This window comes from Simochromis diagramma, unplaced genomic scaffold (assembly GCF_900408965.1).
Source record: "Simochromis diagramma unplaced genomic scaffold, fSimDia1.1 OVJJ01000603.1, whole genome shotgun sequence".
NCBI lineage: Eukaryota > Metazoa > Chordata > Actinopteri > Cichliformes > Cichlidae > Simochromis > Simochromis diagramma.
Window position 1 is genome coordinate 6716510 of NW_024387414.1, and position 27440 is coordinate 6743949.

Below are 27440 nucleotides of genomic sequence, written 5' to 3' on the forward strand. Positions count from 1 at the left end.
CACCACAACATGTACCAAATGCATGATGGGATAATTCACCCTAGAGCACAACAATGCACATGTTCTGCAGCCACGAGAAGAAGCCTCAGCTGTTCTTTTTTGTTTTTCTTTTAATGTGTGATCAAGTCAAATGAAATGTCTGCAGTCACTGAGGGTTTGCATAAACTTGTAATTATTAAAATTATGGTAAATGGCCTGTATTTGTATAGCACTTTACTTAGTTCCTAAGGACCCCAAAGAGCTTTACACTACATTCAGTCATCCACCCGTTCACACACTGAACACTGACTGCTATTTATGTAGCTTGTTTGCCTTTAAGTGTCCTTTATTCTGTCTTTTCTACAGAGATGTACAGAATATGGCTAAATGCTGCCTGATCATCCACAGCAAAACAGTATCACAAGGGTCTTTTCAACCAACAGAAAATTTGCATTACTTCACACAAACACAATGTCTAGCACCAAGATTACTCCTTAGCAAGTTTAGCATGCCTTTTTGTTTTTTTCCCCCAGGTCTTTAAAAGTAAAGATGACAACGGTGTCTCCAGACAACACAGAGATTAGATCTGACAAGGTCTGGTTCTCACTAAGAACCAATGTTTCAGTTTCCAAACAAATATAGAGTACAGGTCAGAGGTTGGAACACACCGCAGAGCATGGGCGTTTCTCATTATCTGAGACACATTAAAAAGTAAGTAAGTAAATAAATAAATAAAATAACATGCACAAAAGCACAGAGTGAACATGAAGCCTTTGCAACAAACTCCTTATAAAGGTAATAATTACTTAAAAAATTTTCTGAACAAATTAAATTTGCAACAGAACAACAATGAGATTTATATGATATTTATAAATGAGAAATTTTACAGTGCCACTTCTAATCATTTTAATTCACTGTAAATGTGTATTCATAGCTTAGTCTTCCTCTAACTGAGCTGTCGAGCATATTTAGTTAAAAAAACAAAACAAAACAAAGCTAGGACCAAAGTACCAAATTACCAAATTTCCTGGTTCAACAAAAGCTCAGCTGGGTCACTGAAGAAGTCAGGTGATGTTATTTGATTACTATGATTACTTATCATATGGAATGCAATGAAAATAATGAACTAGTACAAGTGTATCCAAACTTTGGATTGACTCTTATTTTTGCAGTCCAGTTGCGTAAGACTGTGCATATTGGCTTTGAAGAAGGTTTGAGTATCGACTTTCACCTGGAAGGTTTTTGCAGTCAGTAAAATCACATTGACCTTTGACACCAAAAACCAAAAGATCATGGAGAACTTTTCTTCTATAGCCAAACAAATACTGTGAGTTACTTTGATTTTGACCTCTATCTGAAAGGAGCATCCAGTCACCATTAATGTTCCTACACAATAAGAATAATAATCCACAGCGAGTTGTTCTGTTGGCTCTACAAGGCCGTGTTGATGCCAACATCTCCCATCTCACAATGATAGTGCTATGTATTACACCTACCAATATGATCATGTGAGAATAGCATGCTACCATGCTAAACTCATCCTCCAGTTTTAAAGATTTCACTACGTTTAAACCAAAGTACTGAATGCAGTGAGACAATGAGGCACTGAGTCAGAGGGCTGCATATATAAACCACCTTTCATGAAAAACAGCAGTCTGACACAGTCCACTACAACACCAACGTTGACCTGAATGATATTCAAACAACATATTACCTATGACTGGATATCACAGGCATCATGAGAGTAGGCTGTAATTAATAAAGTGGTCATTATATGTATATTACAAAAGCATTCAATGAAACTGGTAAGTAAATTTAAGTAAATCGTTTCAAGCAGCAACTTAAAAAACTACTTTTGCAGTGGTTGAAACATGGATTACATCCCTCTGTTGCCAAGTTAACTAAATAAATAACTATCAGAGAGAAAGAAAGGGAGGGCAGAAAGCATCTGGCTTAATGAGGAAGAAAAGGAAGTGATGTCAACTGATCCAAGCTGCAACAGAGGAAATCCCACCGTCACCCACCCTTCCATTTTTATTTCCACTTGACACCCATGGTTCTTCTCCCTTCTGTTTCCATGTTTGACTTTTTTTTTTTGTTTCCTCAGTATGTCTCATCCATTTCAGCCTCTTTTCCTCTCTCCCCCTGTCACACACACTGATGTTTCATCTGTTTTCTACTGCAGATAAAAGGCAGTTTGTTCTCCGCCTGATCCAGCTCATCGATCTGTTGGTCTTTTTTTATTGAGACCAGTCTCCCTACAGACAGACTCATCTTATGAAGGTCAAAGAATCCCTTTTTCTTATCTTGCTTTGGCTGTTGCCCAAACTCAGACATATCTGTGTCATCATCTAAAATGTTTCACATTAATATTTCTCCTACAGTCATTGCCCATACTGAGTGAACTATATCCCCATGGCAACAATCAACCACTTGCTGCACTGACAAGTGAGCTGATATTTTTCCCAGCTACACTTCCCGAGTGGCTCGAGGAAACTGCTACTGTGGTCCAGGCATAAATGACGTGATAAAAAGTGGGCATAAATAAATTTTTAAAAACTATGCAATGTCAAGACATTTTTAACCACAAGTGAAAATACTAAATGATCTTACTGCTGATGCTGTAGGGTCATATAACTTTGTACATTTGAAATAAAAGTGCAACACGGAGGGACAATAAGGGTGTTAACCCTTCTGGAGAAACTAAACTTTGTAAGCATTTCTAACATATCTGAGGTGGGACTCCATACGAGCAATTCTGTAAAAATGTACTTAATAAAGTTGACGACTGAAATTAAAGCTTTGGCTCTCATTGTCTGTTAACTGCCAAAATAACTGCCCTGATGTGTTACCAAGTTGGTGGCGGAACTTCCTTCTAGAAGGAAATTGTCTAAGCCTTTAAAACTAGTGTTCCTACGCTAACATTAAATGATTTATGGGGTCAATTCCAGAAATTTCATACACGATCAACTGGGATATCACCAAATATTGTTGTGGACTTTACTGAAATATAAAGCACAGCATCACCTTATTTGTAAGCACAATTATATTTAACATTCAAATATAATACACAGTGAGTCTAGCCTATATTGGTCAACAGTCCCGCAGACAACACGAACTATATAACGACACTTCCTTCTCATTTGGGTTTTCAGTGTTTCTTTCCTAACAGCAGTCGTCTAAATCAGTATGAGCCCTTGTTGATACAGAGATGAAAATCTTATTAGAGTGTGCATGTTCTGGCCCTTTTCACAGCAATCAGGGTCACTGGTCCCCATCTGTTCCGTATCTAACTTTTCATCATCTGTGTGTGCACATGCTGGCAAAACACACCAAGTCAAAAGCCCATGTTTCTACTTAAAGTCTCATTTGCACGATGTTACTTAAAAACCTTTTAAAGTAGCCTCATAACATCTCCAAGTGTCAGCAGACTTAGACACTTAAAAGTGTGGTTTCAAGAATATTAGAGCGCAAAGGCAGCCTGGGCACGTGTCCTGGGTGACAGGTTAACCACTCAACCATTTGGCTTGTAAGTGGAAACTTTTTGTTAATGTCAGACTAGAAACAAGAGAGCGAGATCGGGCTCTAACAATACCGATATCAGGCAGCAAAATCTTATCTTTGTCAAAGTTGGTGTTTTAGGTCATCTGAGTAGATCAAACTAGGAGAAAGAAAAAGCTACTTTCACAAGTTCACAAACAAACTGCTGCTCTCAAGTCTCAAACAATGTAACGATCTTACTTGATGTCAGTGCTACTTTAACCAGGCCAAAGAGAAACATAGTATCACTTCAAACAGGATACAGGCTTAATCAGTGCTAACACTAATCCACACACGACCCAAGAGCAAAACATTTCTTGCTAACAGCAAAGTACCCATGTCAGGCAGATTGCTGCAAAAGGAACCAAAGAAGAAGTCATAACAGAAATAACCATTAAGAAATTAAAAATACCCATTCTGTCAATTTTGACATGAAAATTTAGAGCAGCAGGAGCTGCCAGTAACTCTTACCTGAGTGCTGAGTATCGCAAGGCTGATGGAACGACGTCTCTCTGTCTCGGTGGATCTACAGAGAAACAGGAAGACACTGAATCACTCTCAGCAACATGTGATCATCACCCACAAAGAAATAATGATGCAGACCAGCATGTCTGTTAGGAAGTGTTCCTCCGAACACAGGATGGGAGGCACCGATAAGACACCCTTTATAACAGCGGTCTTAAGAGTATTCACAGGATTTAGTGACTACACTCTGGCTCTATCTCCATCCCCCCCGAGGAACTGTCTGAAAAGATCCAACTTTTTCAGCCTTCAGCGCTCACAGTCACACTGACACCAACTCACACACACATGCAGTGCCTGTCAGAGCTCTGTGGTTGGCTGTGAACACGCAGCGCTGTGGCTCCGCTTCCTCTGTGGTCTCTACAACAGCTGTGTATATGTGTGTGTGCATTTGTGTGTGTCTATATGAGCTGGTTTTAGCTACAAAAGCCTCAGACTCCCTCCCTCCCATCTTTGCAGGCAACACAAAAGATTCGACAGTTCGGACGAAGCTGTGCAGATTTGACTGACAGCACTGAATGTGAAACTAAGAGTCAGAGAGAAGCTCATTGTGTTTTAATGAACTCCATCAATTATATCTAGCTAAAGATGATGAACTTTGACTTTCAATGTGTGGTTCATGCAAAGTCACAAGGCAACTAAAATCTGATTACTAATTTATTAACAAAGCCAGATTACCAAACCCAGACGCTTCAGATAATTACAAACCTCATGCTGATTGAAAATGCAGTCTTTTTTAAAGGGTCAAGTGTTTTGTGAAGTAAACTGGAGCTACTGTCATTTACACATATCATCTTCTATAAGATGCTTGTACGACCTCCTTCAATAATTTGTTTCCTCTTTTCTTTAACTTCCTCCTCGCTTTAACATTTAACTCCCAGCCCCAGCAAGCTCGGATCAACACGCTTTAGCATGACCCTGTAAACTTTAAGATTCATGCAAAGAAACCTGAAGGAACAGTATAAACAGGTCGCTAGTCTAAAGACCTCAAATGTTCATCTGATGAAGGAATTGTTGGAATCAAAGACAGCTGTCCCCCACAAGCTTAATTCACTGTGACTGTATGGATGCTGTAGTTTTTATCATACAAGTAAAAGTGGTTCTGTAATGGCAAAAACTGAATACCTTCAAATGGACAGGCCAGTGATCAGAGTAGAAAAAACAAATACGGGGAACAACTTACTTTTATTTTGTTCGATAAGATCAAGTCTGTGTTTAGCTAGCAGCTAGTTAACTTCGCATGAAATAAAGACAAAGGCAGCAGACTAAAACAGCTTGTCTCACTTTTTTTCCCCAAAGGTAAGAAGTAGAAGTAGTATCTGCTTGCAATTACAAGCAGAGGCTGAAAAACGCCCGTTACAGTATCCCAGAGCTTCCAGACCAGCATCCAAGGAAGCAGAAGATTTTTCGACTGAGGTTCAGACTGCGAGGGCCTGAGCCCTTGACAGCCACCCAATCCAAGTGTTACTGAACCCTGATGGCCCCTCCTTGTTGGTGGTGGTCCAAGTAGTTACTTCAGACACTTAAGGATGTGCTAAGGCCTGGCCCCAGGCACTCACCTCGATCACGCCTCCTCCCAATTCCTCGTCCCATAACTGTCAAGTACACACACGCTGGGGTTCAGTATGCTGCCCAAAGGCACTTCAACATGCGCTGGAGAAGCCAGGCATTTCGTTTCATCGCAAATGTTAGAGTCATAAGCAACAAAGTAACAAAAGAGACTATTAAAAACAAAAAGAGGAAAAGAAGTCGTAGCTAAACAAGACTTAATATAATGCTCAGGGGGAAAAAAAGAGAAGAGAGACTGAAACAAAAAACAAAAACAAAAAAACCCATATAACACAGAATGATAAGTGAGTCCTAGCCAACTAACAAGGTCAACCCACCCCCAGAATGCTTTGAGGGTGAGGGAGCTGATCTCAGCTTTTATAAAACTAACCCTGTGCTATCTATTGAGGAGCCCACTGAGAAGCAGAGAAACACTGCACTCTGTTTTCCAGGCCTGGGAGTGGCACGTCTGATCTTCCCATTTGCATTCCAACAAAGACACTGACAACTAATTGCATACCAACTCGCCCCATGTACAGGCACCTACATCATGCATGCATGCACCCACATGACAAACACTTACTTATGCTTCCTTTCCCCACCCCTCATCAAGTCTCACATGCACACAACAGAATCCCCCACATTCACAGATGCATGCGTAGAACACACAGACTTCTTCTTCGTGTCTCACAGCTGTGTTCAGATATCAAACAGAGCCCGCTGAGAGAGAACAAACACGCTGACGAGGAAAGACTAGCTGGTCACAGAGGGCGCCAGCACACGCACACAAACACAGACAAACGTGGACACATAAATGCATACAAAGGTTCTGGTCAGAGGTAAAATGACTGCCAGAGATTGCAAAAAATGGAAAAGGAAAAAAAGGACAACAAGACTCGACCCTTAGCAGAGGACAGGAACAGCAGGACAACTTCAGAACAAAGAATTCAACGAGGCGAGAGAAGCAGCTCTGTGTGTTTTAATACTCTACTCCACAGTGTGTTTTGGCACTAATTATAAAATGAACTGAACCCTTAAGTATGATGAAGTATGAAGTGGATACTTTACCTAAGAAGTAGTGATACAGTGTGTGCAAATTCCTCCTTTTAATACACGAATATTACTCAAATATTACTGCTGTATTTCCTTTATTTTTGGCAGTGTGTTGCAGGCTAAGGTATGAAAGGTGAGTGCACACAGCTCAGTCTGGACAAAACAAAAGCCTTTTCGATTTCAGTCACAGCATCAACTCCTTTCTCTTCTCAGTTCATATGTTCTAATTCAGTTCCATCATGCCTACTGCAGAGCAGCTACAATGCTTGCACAAAAGTCATTGATTTGCTTAAGGACAAGTCATTTTTATGATTGTTTCACTGAGAAAAACATCGACTCAAAGGCAACAATATACTACCAAGAAGCAATTTAAGGGCCATAAAAATGATGAGAAATAAAAAAGGAGGGAAAAAGTCACATTAAAAATGTGTTTATTTTTCCTCACAGACGCACCGTGGATAAATGTGGCAGGCGATGTGGTTGGTATGCTCGATATAAACCAAGACGCACAATGATTCAGCCAGTAGAGCAGCCACTCATTTAATCAGTTGAAGAAATCACACATTTATCAAATCAGCAGTTAGCAGGTCTGCTAAACAGCTAGCCATTCAGGAACTGGTCCCCCGTCTGAAAGCTGGCAGCCTCGATTCTGAACAACACAGAGCATATTTGTATTGCCGGGGGAATCTAAACTGTACCCAGTAAAAACACATCTGGTTTAAAAATAAAAAGGCGGGATGGTTTGTCTATACGCCGGGGCACGCAGGACTTGGACGGCTGCCTTGTTTCTAAACAGGCAGGCGGCCAGTGAGGCTCTGCAGCACTGAAGGATGCCATGGTGGAATGAATGACTGTATCCAGTCCAGCATGTATACATGGTCTCAGCAAACAAGGCCTGGTAACAGCAAACCCGTGGATGAATCTCCTCTGTGGTTCACCTTGGAAGGACTTTTATAAATTGTTCCATTCATAGAATGATCTTGTGATTAACGCTATAAAAAGATTGCAATAAAAAGGGTCAAGAAGGTGCCACAAATAGAACAGCTACTTTTCGTATCTTTAAATCACATCACAAATGCTCTAAAAGAGCCCAAATAAAGAAATATCTGGGTTTGCCAAACCAGGAGTGTAGTACAACAGAATATACACCTATTAGCCTAAACATTAAACATTATACATCCAGCCTGTTATTCCGGAGGTTCCCCTTGTGCCACAAGGCAGCTCTTACCCATCTCTGGACCCAGATGGTTTAGGAGTATGTGGCATCTGGTGCCTGAATGTTTGGGTCCTGCAGATGCTCGCTCAAGATCTGGATATTTATGGCACATTGGGGCCATACTGGGGTGTGCTTGTTCTGCAGTAATGTTTAGGTAGAAGTATAACCTGACACCTGAAGGCCAGCACTCAAGATTTCCCAGCAGAACATCGCAATAAGATTCACTTTACCCGTCAGTGGTTTTATCGTTTATGGCTGATGGGTATATTTACTGTAGTACTATGTTAGTATAAAGGGTTATTCACAGTTACTGTAGATGGTAAGTGGAGTGATGATGTGTTTTGTGATTCCAGGCCAGCAAAGATGCTGGGATGTGAAACACTGGTTGGAATGAAGTCATTTGGCCGAATGCCTGTTTCCATCTGAGGCCAGAGGAAACCGTTAGCCCAGAGCAGCCTTTTTCCCACACCATCATATCTCTACCTCTCCCTCTCTCTCTCTCTCTCTAACTCACTTGCACACACCCTTGCTATTTCATACCTCCGGGGTAAAGAGGAGCTGACATTTGGAACAAGTTTAGAAAGTGACAACAGACTAAAGAGAGGTGTTACATATACCAGAGCAAGTCTCTTCACTGATTTTCCTCTGCTCTGCCCTGAGTCTGGATGTCACGACCAGCAGACACTGTGACAGTAAACACCCCATATCAAACGCCCACTGCTGCGTAGTTGCTAGTTTATTTTATGCGCGATAATTAATAGTCCAGCCATCAGTAAGTGATTATTAGTTTAGATTATAGTTTATAGTCATCAACCAATAGGAAACAGTCCAGCTGAGTCATTGGCTAAGTGCGACTTAAACAAAACGAGGCTCATCACAGTCTGTTGACACCTATTTTGGTTCAATTTTACAATTACAAATAGTTCTAAATGACTTTACAGTATTTGCCTTTATCACATAATAATTAAGACTAAAACTGTCTGAAACAGAAACCTATTTAAAATAAAGAACCAGACAAAGTGAGGGTATTACAGTTTAAAGGGAAAGAAACAGCAAAACCAGATACATCGTAATTTCACTTATTTTTGCAATGTTTGACAGCTGAGTAACCAGCTAACGACAGACTTTACCATGTTTTTTGAGTAAATATTTAACCATCTACTCTAAATAGCTGCATAGATTAGTTTTTACAGCCTGTGAAATTCTTTCCCGAGTCTGTATCTAGAAATTATCTCTAGATCGATAAGTTAGTGAACATCATTTTCTCATTACTATTTGAGATTTGACAGGAAAAGCCTGATTTTGTTCTATCTGGAAAAAATCTCTGGTACTTACCCTGCTTACAAATCAAACCAGTCACTTAATGTCCCTTGATGGAGTTTCCTCCACTTGTGACCGCTAACCAATGACATCTAGGGCTGTGTAATATGACAAAATATAATGGATGCTGACTGCAACACAACAAATATCCCGGCCACCTACAATCACATGAAAGAGTGTCGAGAGAGCTAACAAATAAGAAGCAAAAAAAGAGCCGTTAGGTGCTCAAAATAAACCAGAATGTCAAACGCTAAAATAAGCTTTGATGTGAGGCACGCTAAATACTTACAAAGATGGAAGGAGATAACAGTGGAAACTTTTAAAGATATGATCTGAATTTACACTGTTGGTCAAAAAAACCCGAATCCAGGTACACAATGCCCAGCAGAAAATGCTTTACACAAGTCAAGTTGCGTTGTTTATATTACGAGTGTCGGGCCAGAGTAGAGGATGAGACGCAGCACACAACGTTACAAGAGATATGTGGACGAGCCAAACAACTCATTCCTGTATGATGTTAATGGTGCACTTCATCTGAGCACTTCACTCTGCGATAGATGCCTATTGTCCTGATAACCATAGAGCAGAATTGGAAGCTAGAGGCCTCAGAAAAAGCTCTTGAGTAGCGGTGACTGCGTCAGGGTCATCTATGTGCGTCACTACGGATAACGCCACGATTTTTAGAGCGTTTACTGAACACTTATTGAAAACTGTTCTATATTTTATACATTAAAATGTTATGGTTACATTCTTAGTCAAACATTTTTCCAGATGTTCTAAATAAAAAAACAAAAATAATCACATATGAAACAATATGAAGTAAGTTATATTGGGATATGAGGTTTTGGTAATATCTCACTCTGTCCGAGCGAAAACTTAGAAGGAGCACGTTTTTCCTTTGTCTTTACTAAACAGGGATCTATCATGATTAAGATTTTAGTTACATAAGTTCCTATTGCTTTGATCAACAGTGCACAAGTCTCTGAGCTGCAGCAAGGAGAAACTCCCCAGTGGAAAAATGTTGTAAAAGGTTCTACATATGCAGAGAGGGGAAAGTGCCTTTTGGGCTTTAAATAGCACAAGTTTTGGGAGCTGTAAACATCTCATTTAGAAAGATTCCATCGAACCCCCGCTACATTTGGTTTAACACAGAACCTTTACAACACAGTAAGGGCACCTCTGAGCGAGAGGGAAATTAGGGTATAGCGAGACATTTTCAGCAACTTTATCTTCTGCTTTAGTTTGCCAGACAAGTACCCACTGAGCTGACCAAAAAACCCCCAGAAAGACCTTAAACTGTCTGAGCCTCATTAAGTTTCATACACAGTTTATTCCACAGAGACGGATAGAGCGCAGGCATCTGTCTCTGTGTCGCATACAGCATACACATGCAGCGAACATCCAGAAACCACACTCCACCCAAAATAATCAGCACTCTGTGTCTGGAGGGCCACTATCAACAACCATGCAATCATCTCCCAGGGAGCAACACAACGAAAGCCGTCACAACATCCCTGGCAGAGGACTACAGGTTTGCCGACACACGCTGAAGCACTTTGTGATGCTTATGATTACCTTTTTCAAAATAAATATCTTTTCTGAATAGCTTTAAGGGGGAACGCTGATGAGGCCTTCAAACTGTCTGAGGACTTACGCTGCTAAATCACTCCAAAAGTATCCGGTTCACAGGCTTAGTTTCAGGTAATAATGTCATTTATTATCTTTAGCCTCTGTTTTATGGTTTACTTTTATGAATTAAGTTCTGCTTTAGACGCCTTACCTTGCTTTTATTGCTTTAGCCATTACATTTTATCTGTCTGGAGCACTTAACTATGCTTTCAAAGCTTCAGCTCAAATGAGCGTTAATACTGTGGCAGTAGTGGGATCGCCACACCAAACGACTTTGTTTGAAAGCGCCGATAGGTAGCCTACCTTAATCAAAACCACGTCTACAGCTCTCTCCCCTTTGGCACAGAGACTATACCTCCGCTTGTGTCGTTCGTACATTTTCCCTTAAATATCCAGGGCTGCTTTATTGAACAGAAGGTTAAAAAATCCAAGAGAAACACTGTTGAGGAGAACTGAAGCAGTCTGCTAAGCTTTTCACATCTGGCCGCAGAAGCAGCTTTCCACCAGACTCCAGCTCTACTCCTCCCTCCTTCACTTCTCCCCACCTCCCTCCCATACTTTTCTTTTCCTCTGTCGTCTCAACTTCTCTCTTGACTGTGTTTGACTCATGCCTTTGCTCGCTCTCTCTCTCTCCCTGTGAGGCTGTGAATGCCTCTCTCTTTTTGTATGAATCAGCCATCCAGAGCATTGCATTGTTACTGTATGACAGATGACAGTGGAGCATTATTCCTTCAGTTAACGTTATTCAACAACATCAATTAACGCTGCTGAGTTGTAACACCCCCTACTGGTGAGCACCTTCTCGGTGTAACTACACCTTTTTCAAGCTTTTTTTTGCCAAAACCATCTCTGACATACAGTTTGTAAAATGTTAAAACTCTTAAATATCAAGATTAATCCAATATGGATATGTTATATGATAGATGTCAGCATGGCATGTGTATGCACAATCACAATCAAAAATCTATGTATAGGAAAAGAACACCATGGAGGGCTATGGTGGGGTAGCTGTAGCTCAGGAGATAACGCAGGTCACCCACAAATCGGAAGGTTGATGGTTCTGCTCCAGTCTCCATGCCAAATATTAACCCCAAGTTGCACCAGAGTATGAATGTGTGTGAATGTTAGATAGAAAGCACTTACACTGGGAAAGTATAGAAGAAAGTGCTTGTGTGAATGGCTGAATGAGGCGAGTTGTATAAAACGCTTTGAGCGCTCAGAGCAGAAAAGCCATTTTGTGGACATAAAGACACTAAACGCCCAAACCCTTATTTATTATTTCTTGCAGCACATTAAGCTCCTGCTCAAGCTGTTCTCTCTTTTAACTCCCCAAACGAGCTCAAAGGCAATATGTTTGAGTTTCTTGATAAGATCAAAAATGAGTACACACAAAGAATAATTTAGAATGCCGAGAAATCAAGCTCACTAGCAATTCTGGCAGATCAGCTGATCTCAGTGCCAGTAAAAAAAAAAAATCAGCTGAGATTCTTCTAAATATCCAACTGGCAAACTGCAGACAGGATGTGATATTAAAGCTGATGAACACTGCCTATAGTTGCTTTGCATCCACAAGCCGCGTTGTAACCCAGCTCTGGCACAGCTCCTCTGTCATCCTGTTTCTGATTTACTCAGTGTCACGTCAAGATTTCAACGATGCCTGCTCTGTTCTATAATACTGTGCGTGGGAGGACGTGGAGGTCCTAGAACAAGGCCAAACCACCAAATAGAAAAGTGCAAATAGAAAAAAACAGTAACTATAGAGGTCTGAACTAGTTTGTGTGTGTGCATGCATGTACACATGGGCATATTTCATATGTGGCACGCCTAACAGACCTAAAAAGTGTAAAATGAAAAGAAAAAACTGTATATTGCAATTCTAAAAGCAGCTGGACAAAAGCTTACAAAAACTCATCTAAACATTGTCCTGAACCTGCTTCTGATCTTTTGTATTTGCACATTTCATCACAAATTGCTATTAAGAAAAATTAAATTAAGCATAACAGATAAATCACAAATCAAAGTAACAAAGTTTAATCCCCCGCTGCCTCTGTAATCAAATCTATGCTGCTGGGAAGGAAGCCTGAGGTTGAGAACCCTCTGAACGATATTTGGATGGTATGCAAATGTGTTGAAGTCCCTGCTGTCTGTGGGTTGTTGCTTACATGAGAATCCAGCTTTGACCTACTTGGCTATAGTTGTCCAGTAGCACAAAGGCGTGAATCTCAGTAGCCACAAACAAATGAAGCTCGACCCTAACTGAAACTTTCACAGAGCACCAGGTGCCTCATAGCTCGAGGAGGCTGCTGAATGGCATTTTATTTTTTTAAACAGAAAACATGATGTTTGTTTCTGAAGTTCTGTTTGGTGGGTTCATATATTATTCTGCTGCAACCAATATTTAAATTCAATTTACCGGTATATGGCACCAAATTACAACAACAGTTGCCTCAAGGCGCTTTGTATTGTGAGGTAAAGACCCTACAATAATACAAAGAAAACAGAAAACCCCAACAATCGTATGACCCGCTATGAGCAAGCACTCTGGCAACAGTGGGAAGGAAAAACTTCCTTTTAACAGGAAGAAACCTCCAGCAGAACCAGCACAGGGAGGGGCGGGCATCTGCCGCAACCGGTTGGGGGTGAGTGGATGAAGACAGGATAAAAACACCCTGGGAAATAGAGCCAGAGATTAATAACAAATAATAATTAAATGCAGAGTGGTGTATAAACACACAGGGATTCCTTGAACAGCTTCTCAGCCTTGGCTGACCATTTTTCCTCACTGTAAAGACAGAAAACTGTGTACATCCATGTAAGAGTTCATTTTAAAACGTAATAAAGGAACAAAGCTATTCCGTCACATGACCGTAACCACTGACTACAGGATACCCTTAGAATCTCTTATTTCATTGTGAAAATGTCTCTACAGACCATTACTGTCTCATTCACCAGAGGGTCATTTGTCATGTGCAGTGATTAATCAAAGACATATTTCGCCTTGAAACTGCACTTTACCAGGAAAGGTTTCCAGTACACAAAAAATTATGCAACAACTCCTCCATATTCTCCCTATAATCTATTTTGAATCGGATGAGTGGAGGAATTAAACAGAGCACACACTGAAAGCAAGGACACAAGCAGAAGTTAATGGGTCCATCATATTGATCTAGCCTCACTGTGATGTCACATTAAATGATACTTATGGGTTTTGTCTAAATAACAAAGCTGTTGGATTAAAAATCCTCAACAAGAGGAGATTATAGCTTTCACTCTCTCTTACACATCTGGAAAAAGACAAAAAAAAAAACCTAAATCTAATCTAAATTTATCTCGTGTTCTTATCTTGAATATTTTACACTTCTTTACACTTCAAACAGACTCACAGCTGCTGATGAAAACAGTTTTTGTCTGCTTTGACGTGCAGTTTGGAGGAGAGAAAAGCATAAACTTTATGGGTCAGAGTGTCGCCGTGCAGATTGGCTAAGTCTAAAATATGAAACGGAAAAGCTGTCACACAAACTGAATCATCCAGGACTAAATTATCTGCAGTCTAAACAGCTTGAATCTCGTCAAAACACTGTCACACTCTTTTTGATTTTAATTACTTTTTTAACCTTACGCATCTCATTTCATGCAGCTAGTTGTTGTTGCTGTCACTTAGATTCTGTTAAGCAGTCAGGTGTTTTTAGTTCCTGCTGCCTTGAGTTTTAGAACACACTGAAAATATATTTCATGTACACTTTAACCCACTTGAGTTATTTTTAATTCTTTTTCTAATTATTTACACTTTTACAGAATAAGTTGAATAAATAAGTGTGCCTTATTATTGTGATTGTTCTTATCGATTGCCATAAATGCTTTTGAATTCAAAAACTGTAACTTAGCATTCTTAAAAGAACATCTGAGGCTCTGTCTTCAGGCCATTCTTCACCTCAGCTTCTACTGCAGTTTGTTCAACACCAGCATGACTCCAGATTTCCTCCTCATCATAGCAATTAGGGGATATTTCAAAAGGATCAAATGACAGGTCATTAAATTGGTCAGAAGAAGAAGCTCCAGTGACGCAATTGAGGTTACATCTCCCTCTGCTGGCGACCCCACATTCCTGCACACTGTGTGTATACCCTCCTGCAGTCAAACATCTGGCATTTAGAACAAGCCGATGACTTCGACCGCAACCCAGGAATAAGCAGAGCCACTCCAGTCTATGGCTGCAGAGGAATCTGTCAGTCAGCAACATTTCAGAGTAAAGTCTCGTCTACCAAAAGCTGCATCCATGCCTTCAGTAGCTGAGCTGATAGTAAACCAACTGCATGGCAAGTCTCCCACGAGATGAAGCAGGGAAAAGTTGTGAGAGTTTATAGGAAATCAAATGCATCGGTGTTACATAAAGAAACTTCACAGAGTAATATATTCCTTTTGAAAAATACAAAAATAAATAAATAAATAATCCAGTCCAAGCTACAAGTCTTACAATGTTCCAGACAGCTTTCCTCCTGAACTCTTGCCAAATATCTAGCTGGCACATCAAGCTGCTTGTAAGAGAATCTGGCTTTTCTTTCTCCTCTAATATTTGTGGTGTACTTTTTCTTTACTTGAAATTTTTTGCAATCCCTGGCTATTGCTGTATCTTAAGAATGTCAAACTTGGTTACTGTTTCCAGAAAACCTGAAATTTGACTTGTGCATACTCTTAAGGACACTTTCACAGATTAGATTCTGTGCAGAACAACAACAAAAAAAATAATCAAGTATTAACTTTGCTTTAAATCTAGACAGATTTTAACAAACTGTGCATGCTAAAACAATACACAATTTCTAAACTGAATTCAGAACAGAAAACAGTAGACTCTGCATTAGCAAGAAACAGCAGCTACATCTGTAACACTCTTCCATAAACTGTACAAAAAGTGCATATAAAAGTCCAGCTGTCCATGTAAGAACACAACTGTTCTTATTTCCCATTAAAACAACAAAGACTCACCTTAGCTGCATAGTCGCTGACTGTTTGGTCAGAGCATTTTTACTCCAAAAGCTACTTTGGTTGTTTCAAAGCTTCAGCAAACAGTGACTCATCTTGTGTTAATCAAACCCACATCAACAGCAAAGCAGAGCTTGATAGCTGACAACAACAGAAGAGACTTCAAGCATACCGTGGAGAAGTCTGCTCCCTCCGCTGGGCCATTTTGTTCCTCCCTTGCATCACTTAAAGTGTCTTCAGACTTGATGACATCCACCTCTAGAGAAAGGCACACGACACAATGCAATCAGTGCAACGGCAAATCTTCCAAATATAGGAATCAATAACAAGTGTTTAGAGTGAATGGTTCTGAGACGTATCTTTCCTGAGCACAGATATACTGATGAGTCACAGACTTTGTACAATAGCAAAGTAGCAGAGTGTTTCTGGATGGTTTTATTCACTATTATCCTTCCCTGAAAAGGACCATTACCACTGAATCTGAGTTTATCAGAAGCCTAAAAGTCCAGTTGTTTTTCTTTTTTTTTTGGTTTCTTTTATTCTATATAGCTGTGAGAGAGAATTTGGGGGCTTTATATCTTGGTATTATTAGTCAACATGAGCTGATGACTGTCATTGGAAGCTTAAAAAGTCTCATAAATATTCTACAGAAGAGAAAAATAAATAAAAGCACTCACTAGTAGCAGATTAGATTTTCACTCTTCATACCCAAACTGGGAAACAACAGAAATTTTGTCTCTGACAAGCTCACCAAGATATTACCTGATGCTGTGACACTGTCATGCTGTAAATATATCCTCTAATTCATAATGACAACGCACTCCCTGTGTGACGCACATCACAACCTTGCCCTTGACCTCTCTTTATTGGACTCGGTTCCGGCACAATTATTTCAGATGAGCAAAAACTGCCAACAGAGGACTGCTGAAGGTTCACTCTGTGAGTCTCCCTTCCTGCAACACGCTCACATCAGCTGGCTTGTGTATGTTTGTTTTACAGATTCCAGACTTGTAGCTGTGTATCTGAGGCCGAGTCACGTGCACTTGTAATGTGACTGTGCATGCTGACTTAGACTGTAGCCAGACCGTGCTTTTGTGAGTGTAAGAGAGACTAACAAAGAACATATGTATATAAAGGGTGTTGTTGTCAGACTAATCGTGGCCTAAGGTACTGGTGGTACAAACCAGCTCCTTACTTCCCATTGCATAACATGTCAAAGTGTCTCATTGTGACCTACTATGGCATAAAAATGCATCTGTGGATGCCAAACTTTGATCAAAGTGTTTTAAAATCCCATCTTTTTTAAAAATCAGATAATTGAGACGTACTAATAACTCTTCATTAGAATTACAATTTTCTCAAAATAATATAAAGACTCAGGACAACATATAGTCACAACAGCAATGCATCACAACGGGATGTCAAAAAAAGCTAAAACCCCTGTGAGCTCAATAATGGTGAGCTATGTGGCATTTAACTTTGCGGAGCTTTTGCCATTAATCACCTGAAGAGGACTGAATCTAATTTTGCATATTTGCTTAGGAATAAGACTTTGACAAACATATTGGCGTGTGATGCATGAGTGTGTGGACCTGGAATAAACCTGAACAAGGACTGAAATAAATCAGCATTTACCCACCTTGAGCTTTAGTGCTGCAGCTCTCCAAGGATCCATCCACAAAATCAGAGGGATTTTCAGTCATCTGATTCTCAGTATGAAGTTCTATGGATCCTTCACTCTTAGGTGAAAGTGCCGTTATTTCCGAACTTAGATCAGCACTATTTGAAATCACATTGTCATCCTGTGGGATAGACAAAGTGATCTGATTCTCAGGTGGCCTTTCCTCTGCAGTTATCTCGGAATTATCCTGTTTAGGTTGAACATTTCCACTCTCATCTGCTGCCACTACCACAGGCATATCACTTGTCTCACTGGTCCGTTGAACATCCTCTTCAACTATGTTGGTGACTTTGCTCTCTTCTGTTACAGGTGGCTCAGTTTCGGTAAGTACCCCGCTGCCCAATCCTGATGCTGAAAGCTCTATCCCTACATTCAGGTCAGAGCTATTGGTCTCCTCAGTTTCACTTTCCTCCACCTGTGCTGCTGGAGTATCCTCACTCCCAGCTGAGTCAAAGGACAGATCCTCTTTGGAAAGATCTGGGGCTAGATTCTCAGTCGCTTCAGAATTTAAATCATCCAAGCTCAAGAGTTTGGGTTCTGATTCAAGCTGGGTGTCAGGCTCCGATGAGAGTCCTGTATCCACAGTTGTGAAATGTTCACAGGTTTCTTTAGCTTTAAAATCACTGGGGGCCTCAATCTCAAATCCAGCTGAGGGCTGCCGTACTATCGTTGACTGAAGTAAGTCCTGATCCTCCATAGCGATGCTGCCATGAGCGGGCTGGAATATTTCTGTTGTAGAGCTTCCAGCTGATCTGAAACTGCCATCGTCATCACTGGAGAGTCCGTGGGCCGTACCTGAGTCATGGTCAGCTTGTCGTTCAGTCGGCATCTTGTCAGGCAACGGCTCACAGTCAAAACTATCAGTCTGTGTATCTACTACGATGTCGCTGAAAGCCAAAAAGACAGCTGAACTGTCAACTTCTTCCGCAGGCAAAATGCTGCTTTCAATACTGTATCCAGAGGGTTCTACTACGTCTTCACTGTGTAGCTCTTTTCCACCAACTGCGTCAGTACAACTCCCAGAATGACAACCACTTTCTGATGCCAAACCCCACTCCTGCTCTGTAGCATAATCCCTACCAGCTGTTTCCTGGTTTTGTTCCAGGCTGTTTATGTCTGGTAGAGGTTCCCCTTCGTGGAGACCTTCTATCAACAGACATGGAACAGGTTCAGGCTCCTTGATTACATCACCACACTCTATCAGCGTTGGGTCTGGGAGGTCCATCGGGGTTGATAAAGTGTCTGTTAACCCTTCACTCTCTTCCTCGTTTGCATCTAGAGATAGTACATTACAAACATCCCGGCTGTGTTTCGCGTCTTCTTTCCCAACATTCTCTTCTTCTTGGGAGCACTCCTTCACTTCAGAATCAGAATTGTCTGAAACCTCAGAATATGATGATGATGCTGACTGACCCATGATTGACTCGTTTGTGTCTCCGCTGGCCTTTAGTAGATCTGTTAATTCAGAGCTGATCTCCTCCTCCCTCCTCTTGGCTGTGCTGTCCTCTGCTTCCTGCTCAGATCTATCCTCTCCCTTCTTGGCCTCCTGTCCTTCCTGGATCACAGCCTCTCCTCTATCAGTTTCCTCTGCCTGTTTACCACAGCCTGCCTGTGGTAGAATTCCCACAGTGAGACCTTTCCCTTCAGCCTCACTCTGTACTCCTTCAGTCCTGTCAGACAAACTCAAACCCTGCATGGAAACAACAGGCCGCTCCTGTTCCTCCTCCTCCTCGGCTTTGGAGTAATCTCTCTCCGTGTTTGAACACACCCAGTCCTCTGGGGGAACGAGGCCATGCTCCTGGGGGTGTACTTGTGATGTTGGAGTACTCACAGTCAAACTACAGTCTTTCTCTGCATTTCCAGGCTCACTGTGTCTACAATCAACAGTGCTGCTGCTCTCCACTGGGCAATTTTCTAACCAACTCCCTTGTGTTGTTGTATCCGGGCACTCCGACGCCGTATCAGACTGCTGGAGTTGATCCAGACATGTTAAGTCTGCTTTGACACCGTCAGAACATTCAGCAGCAGTGTGCAGAGAATCAAATTGCAGCTTCAGTAAAGAAACTCCCTGCAGAATACGGAACAAGACAAAGAAAATGTTAGCTCTTCTTTAAAAAAAAGAAAAGAAAAAGAAACAACAGACCTGCTCTTCAGTTCTTATCAAGCGCCGACTCTATGATTGCATAAGGTGTTCCACTGGTTATACAAATGAAGTTTGAAGGTTAAAAAATGAGGGCAGTGAAAAGACAAACAATCCAACAATGTTCAGTAGCAGCGGAGCTCCTGGTTTTAGCCAATGTGAGCACAGATAGCGTGCTAAAAGAGGAAGGTGGCATGACTCACCTTGGCATGAAGATGACAAATCAAGTGCAGCAGCTGCTCCACACTCTTCTGAAAGGACGGTGTGTCACGCCCAGGGTGTATGCTCAGTGTCAACGTGTGTGTGTTCAGTTTGGGAAGGTGGCAAAACACCTGAACGTCTTCAGAGACCTGCTGGACAGCGACAGACTCTTCGTCCTTCTCCGGATCGGTCTCAGCCCTGCCGTGAAATAAACACTTAGATCATCCGGAAGGGTCCGCATTGGCTAACACGGAAAGGTTTTAACAGTGATGTCAGCCAATTCACAGAGTGCAGTTTTTCTTCAATAACTCACATCCTTAAACTTCAAATTGGCTAAGGCCGGTTGTGAAAGTCTATTCCAGTAGTCAGCAAGTAATCAGAGATTAGATGTTAGTAAATGTTAGTAAAACTTTAAAAGTTCCAGATGCCATATCCTGTCCACTAAAAGTTATACTTTTCTTTCCAGTAGTAAAATACACGTACTTAAAAGGCCACTCCTAACTGATAAGCTTTCCGAGAAAACGTCTCTCCCCCTGCTGCATTTAATTTAAGAGTTGACGGTAAAGTATGTGCAGTTTTTCATTTTTTTCTTTTTCATATGTTGGTGCTGCACAGGGGAGACGCCTCCTAGTAAGGCAGATCTGTTTGCGTAATCCTGGGTGGACTTCTTTAACACCGAGGCCCGGCAGCTGAGGTCACCAGCCAAGGCTACAAGTGACTTCACTTTTCATGAGGCAAATGTAATTACCAGCACATAAAGAGTGAGATGGAGGTCATAAACTGGCTTCAGTGCAAGCTTAGCAACAAGGAAGCTCGCTAAGTGGCAGTTTTCCTTCAGTGTGTGGCATCTTCACTTTGAGTTTAGTGAAACGTCCTCTGCAAAGACATAAAAGGAGTCTCTTTCCACTTTAAGCTCTGTCTAAGTCGATGTACTCAAACGCTCCTTTTTCCCCCTCTGAGTTTTAATTTTGAATGAAAGAATTTGACCTCACTAGTCTCTGGAAGATATTATTAGAGGATAATACTTGACAACTTTAAACAAAACACATACATCACCATGCCATTAAACTGCAGAGACAGCACTGCAGTGTGTTTGGATTAAAGCGGAGCTGCGCATAGTGAGACTGAAAAGGTACTACAAGAGGTCAGTGGAAACGGGACTGAGGCTTTTGTGTTGCAGAATAGTTTCCCATCACTTTAGATTTCCTTGGAACAATACTGGCAGCCCACAACTTTTCAATTTGCCCTCAACTATCTGACTGCAGCTGAAAGTGCTAAGCTAGGCTGCTGCGTGGCTTGGTGGTGATGTTCTTTGAATACTTCTATTGTTCTGTGAGGACAACAGACAAACAACATTGCTATAAAAGAAGGAGGAACCACGCCATCTGCCCTCTGATATATTGACATGGAACTGTTTGTACAGAGGGCAATGTTCACTGAACCTCAGGGCTAATGTCACTGTCACACAGTGTGAGGACAGTTTAGACAAATAAATCTTTTTCAAGCATAGCCATATGACACGAGACGTTCACGTGAACCTGAACTGAATGTTTTGAGAATAATACAAGCACTTACTTTGTGAGGAGCTCATGGAGGCATTTGTGCCCTCGTAATTCCGCAACGGCGGACGGGGTGTCGCCTTGCCTGTTGGCCAAACGAAGGGCTCCTCTTGCCCCAGCCTGCTGCAGCAAGAAGTGTGTAACCTGAAAGAGACCTCGACGTGCTGAGAAATGCAGCAGAGTCTCCTGAGGATTCAGATCTGAGGAAGAGAGAGAAGATGACAAATAAAGACCAAAAGAATCAAAAAGAGAGAGCGTGACAGAGCGCAGCGGTCCGGGGAGCTAAATCGTGGCAAAGCAGCCAACATACCATCAATTGTGGCAGCCTGGCAACACTGCGGAGCAGTCTAATTAAACCAGTTCAGGATCCACGATGACCCAGCATACAACAGACACTTGCACACTCACAGACTGATAAAACCATAACTTGTCTCCTTCCTGCTACGTCCATCAGATGATCAGCACAGGTATCTGCAGGACACAACTGTCATTTTGTGATTAAACCCAGCATGCCGACTGAGTGTAATTGTAATCATGTCTTCTGTGTGCCTGAAAAATACAGACCATATCAAGATTTTGACATGTTCAGTGAATGCAGAAAAGCCTTTGAAGCATCGTCGGACAAATGAAAGCAACAACAGTAATGGCTCTATGAATAAATCAAAAGACACCATTTCATTTCAGATGTTAACCACATACCAGCACACCACAGTCCCATTTTTAATTTAAGTCCATTATTAGCCCAGTATATCAGTCAGACTGCTAATAACACCATCAAACACCAAGATCCTCCCTTTCACACATTCAAAGAGACACTAACAGAGACTCATGGACACACACACACACACACACACACACACACACACACACACTTCATCTTTCTGCTAAAGCAACAGGTTGCCAGCAAGGCTCTCTTCAGTACTAAAGGCCGGCTGAGGGCTGTTGGCTATCCCAGAAATTTCCTCGTTTCAAGTTGTGTAATTAATTCTCTCTCTGTCTTCATTGGAAAAGATTATGAAAACACTTCTGGGTCTACAGGAGTTGCCCAAACTTTTGTGTTATTATTAATCTCTTTTACTGCCCAACCACTGGCAAATTTATTGTCAATTTAAGAGGGTACGCTGACATAAGGATGCCCTAGTTTTAAGTTAGTGGGAAATCGAGTCCTGAAGTGCAATAAATGATAAATTGTCAATGGAAAGCAGAACAAGCAGCTCATTGGAGAGAAATAAAAAAGTAATAATATGTGAGAACTGGTAATCTAAAACACCACACAACATTGCAAGCTTGCGAGTTTAAATGTGGTGTTCAACTTCAGTACCCAGATGTCTTTAATGTAGTCAGTAAACTGCATATACAGTGCTTTTGTTTATCACCCAGCTGGTCTGTGGTTATTTATAGCAGCAAAAAGTACTGTTGCTGGTTCCAGATTTCTCTGGACGGTGTTTCTGCACCGTTTATTAGGAAGATTGTTTTTGTTCTTTCGCTTTCATTTGTCACTGCCTATGAGCAGAGGATTTTCTTCCAGTTCGCAGTACAGGAAATCAGATTTATTTGCACAAACAGATAAAATATAAGGCTTTTGGGTTAGACACAAACAGGATGTTCTATATACCAACTCCTCTGTGATTTCTTCTGGGACTATTTTACTCTGCCTAGTGTAGGTTTTAACAGCAAGATATGATCAGCTGGAAAAGAATGAAAAAATAAACTGCAGAACAAATGCTTGAGAACAGGGAAAGGGGCAGAAAACACATTTTCCTTGGTGTTATCAGCATCACAATAATCGTTAGGCAACATTCACAATGCTGGTTGTGTCTGCTGATGAGAGGTTTCAGTCCATTTACTGTGGGCCTTTATGAACAAGCCTGCCCTGATCAACCTCAAGCTAATTGGTCAAATTTAATGCTCCACTTGGCCTGAGCTGGGCCGGTGTGGAATGTGAGGTGCCAACAGCAGCAGGAAATGCTTTACTGCTGGGTTTGTTTGCGGTTCCTCAAAACTGGCTGCCATAACAGCCATGTCATTTTCATATTATGAGTGCCAGCTAGAATATACATGCAATTTTAGCTTTCTGATCTGGGACAGAAATCACCAACACAATGTGGCTTCAATGAATGATTGGTCACAACAAAGCAGCTTCACCGCTTCCTGGCAGAGATCCTGGCTTCTTGCTGCTTCCCCAATTATTCGGTATAGTTATTCATCAGGGAAATGAGCCAAAAAAAAAAAAATCCTTTACCCAAAAGTGACATTTTACTTTTGTAGATAGCTTTGGAGAGAAAACAGAGGAAAGCAGCAAATCCTCAAAATTCAAAAGCAATTTTTAGCCTTGATAGTGGCTCTCAAAAACTACAAGGCAGAAAATCTGGTACAATCATAGAATGAATACAGACTTTGGTCGTGTGAAATGATTTAACAACCGTCAGAATACTTGCCAGGATATTATCACCTGATTTTCATCTAGCGCCATCTTCAGATCAGAATTTTATTTGTCCAATAGCATCAGTAAAAAAACAAAACAAAAACACAAACAAACATACCCATTAACCTTAGAAAGACTTTGTGGTAATGAGCAAATTTCTGCACCGAACCTTAATTTTGCTAGCGGTTAAATGTGATGAAAAGGTGAAAGAGGTTAAAACGGGTCAGTTATTTTTCTATAGTGAGGATTTCCTTGCTTCACTGGCACAAAGGGAGGAAAAACAAAAATAAATTAACAAATTGGCATCAGCTGATATCTGTATCAGGCCCTAGTTCGCATGCAAAAACATTAAACTAAACTGAATACAATTTTTATTATACAGCCTATGTAAGTGTTATTATCTCACCTTTGACATCAGGAACAATGGTGGGCCTAACCGAAATGTTAGCAGGGCTGCAGGCTCTTTGTCTTATTGATGAATGAAGTAAACAACTAATACATTATGCAACAGTTCTGTTAGTTGACTTTAGTGAATTTAAAGGCCACAGATCATTGAGTCATCTACTTTAATGGCACTGATTGACAACCCACGGGCTTTAGATAACTTGACACTAAATGCACCTGTTCAAAACCGAGGAATCAGTTGGGAACTGTCAACCATCTTTAATGATATGCGCAGTTTTTCCAGGTGACGTTCCCAGACGACAATAAATGGGTGGCTACAGTTAGAGCAGCGAGTGCTGCGTGCCCACAGCGTGAAGGATGACTGAGATGAAGCACCGTCACCTCCACCTATAGTCTAATGCTATCCATCATCTGACAGATCTGATAAATGGAGAGCCGAGTCGCGCTCCTCTTCCCTCCCCGCGGCTCGGCACCGCTGAGCGTCTTGTATTGAAGCTGTGACATATTGTGAAGCAGAGCCTATTAGAGCACACATCACTCACCACAGCATGAAGGCGCCTTCCACATCAACAACATGACAACTGACTTCAATGCAAAGGAGCCTGTACGTGTGTGTCCATCGTTAAAGCGCTCTGACACACTTCACAGTAACAAGTGGATCGGATCTAATCGGGATGAAGGTCAATACTGATAAGCTAATTTTTGATATGACGAGTTTTCTTCCTAGAACAATAACAAACTCAAAAATTTTAAGAAGTGTGTGAGCTTTTCTGATCTCCACTCCACATTACTCCAGTCTTCCCAGCTTTTTCTTTTTTTTTCCAGTCAGTTTTGCCTAAAATCTTGCCGACTCTTCTGGTTTGGCCTAATATCCAAATCCAAGTTTAACCATTAGCTATTATCTGAGAAATAGCCAGAGGCTGAGGCAGCGCTCTAACTACTCCCAAAAGTCTTGTTTATGCCGTTTCACAGAGAGCAATTACCTCGCAGAGTTTATCATCTGCATTGGCTCGTTTGGCTTCCTTTAACTGATTAAAGTTGTCAGAGTCAATGACTGGAGAAAATTGGCACTTTGATTTTAATAAAAATGTATGTTTGTTTCCACTGATGTAGCAGTTTCTCACTACCTCAAGTGCTCAGGCTTCAGCAAACGGATACTCAGCTCTATTTGTTCATACTAATACCAGAGTTAGAGATAAATCCGTGTAGTGGCGTGTTCTGTAAATACACCAGTGTTCAAATACAATGTACGTATTTGAACACACGCACTCTATTTTAACTCTGGAGTTTTCTGCTCTGGAGATCAAACCTGCTGTTTACTTCTTTATTTTGACCATTTAAAACAGCTGACTAGCCACTATTTTCACTACTTTACATTTTGCACACGGTCGCCTCATATGATAATACAGCACCTTTGTTCATCATGTAACAAAGGTCTATAGAGAAAAGCTAAACATGACCCATTATATTTGAAAGACAAGGACAAGATATTGGGCCTAGGTGGGATGTTGTCACATGGAGAAATGTCGCTTGCATCAGTTAGCCCAAATATTATAAAATGTCGACATTTTGGTTTGATCATCTTCACCACATGTCTGTCTATGGATGTCTCCATGACAAACCTTTTTTCAATTATTTTACAATGCAGGCAACAAACAGAGGGGATGCAAAAAAAATAAAATAATGCAACTTTACAGTCCTGCTGCTAGGAAGGTCAAATCCAAGGTCAAAACAGAGGCCAAAAGTCAAACAGAGCTAATAAACAATTTGAAATCTGCCACATTTCATACCTGACACCTATAAGTCATAGAAACTTAATCAAAATTGGAAGATTAAATAAGTGGCCTTCTGAAATTATTTGCCAAAATTCACCAGTAAAGATGTGCTTCAATCATTTTTGTTCCAACAAATAACTTTTAGTCTTAGACATAACCTCGTGGCATATCATGAAGACTAGAGCCAACCCAACCAGTTTTAAGTGGCACTTTCACTTTCAGTGAGCCAAATTACTAAAGTGTGATTACATTTATTTCACAAGCATTTAGGCTGTAGACCAGTGTGAATAATCCAAGTACAGAAATATTTCTTATAGATAAAATGAACACACATAGGCGATGATGTAACGATGTCAGCTGTTGCTTTCAACTGCATAAGCTCACTGTGAGAGACCTGAAGTTGCACTTTGATTGTGTCAGAATGGCACTTCACATGCATCTGACACCCCAAAGAAAAGAGTGTGATGACAAACTGAAGCAACTCGAGGGCTTCTGGTATCAATCAAGCCATAAATGGTATGTTGCAAATGTTTATTTTGGGATACTTTGAAAGCACCTGTCGTATATTATTAAGCTCTTAAAAATAAATATCCAAATATAAATAAATAATAATGAATATATAATTTTTATATATTCATTGCTTATTGCTTTGATGTTAAGCTTTTTAGCACATCTATGATTCTCATTTGCAGCTCCAGCATTTTTACTGTTGGATTCTCCCAGAGTAGCTTTGCATGAGTGACAAAAAACAAAATAATACATTTTTATATTGGGCCTTCATCCGCAGTCTAAAACACAACGTTTGAGCTCCCTCTGCACTCTTTAAACCAGCCCTCTTCTGATTGGCTGCACCTCTCAAACTCAAGAGTGAAAAGCAGGTGGATGTGGTTGCTGTTAAGCCAGAAATATACTCCTGAGATCACAGTTTAAACTGAGAGACCACAATAAATATGTAGAAAATTTAAATTGCCATTATTCTTATGGCATACTCATATTTCTACAAAAAATGTTCAGCATTAAACCCTTTATTAGTGAATAAAACTGGTTTTAACTACCCAATACCTGATCGTTTTTAGGTTGAATATGACCATGTCAAGAGAATAAAGGCATTTGAGTGCCTTTAAGTAAATTTTTTTTTAAATGCCTTGGAGGTCTTGGATTTTTAATTCCCAAATCCTCTTCAAAAAGCACCTAAAAAATTATTTGTATCCAGGAAATGCTCCTCCTCAAACACTCTTCAGTGGATCAATAAGACTTCATCTGCTGTGACCACATTGACATTAGCACACAGAAAATACACAACATTATTAAAGACACTACCTGGCAGTGTCAAGTCAATGGAAGATTTAAGACAAACTATCAGGAATTCATCTTTTGAGTAAAAATTGTTTACATCCATATATTAGCCAATTTGTTGATCAAATTTCTCTGCTACCTGAAAAATGTGTATTTTGACAGCAAGTCTGG

General features: G+C 40.8%; 1 protein-coding gene across 6 annotated transcripts in view; it reads right to left on the reverse strand.

Annotated features, from left to right (window-relative positions):
* Nucleotides 1-27440, reverse strand: part of LOC120721343 (A-kinase anchor protein 13) — a 125678-nt gene that overhangs the window by 55652 nt on the left and 42586 nt on the right. For all 6 annotated transcript variants that reach the window (XM_040011610.1, XM_040011609.1, XM_040011605.1 and 3 more), the window contains exons 6-10: nt 21385-21568; nt 19812-20007; nt 17427-19536; nt 15960-16045; nt 3991-4045 (exon numbers count right to left, since the gene is read on the reverse strand). In XM_040011610.1, coding sequence (XP_039867544.1) covers nt 3991-4045; nt 15960-16045; nt 17427-19536; nt 19812-20007; nt 21385-21568 — 2631 coding nt within the window. The remainder of the gene's footprint in view (nt 1-3990; nt 4046-15959; nt 16046-17426; nt 19537-19811; nt 20008-21384; nt 21569-27440) is intronic.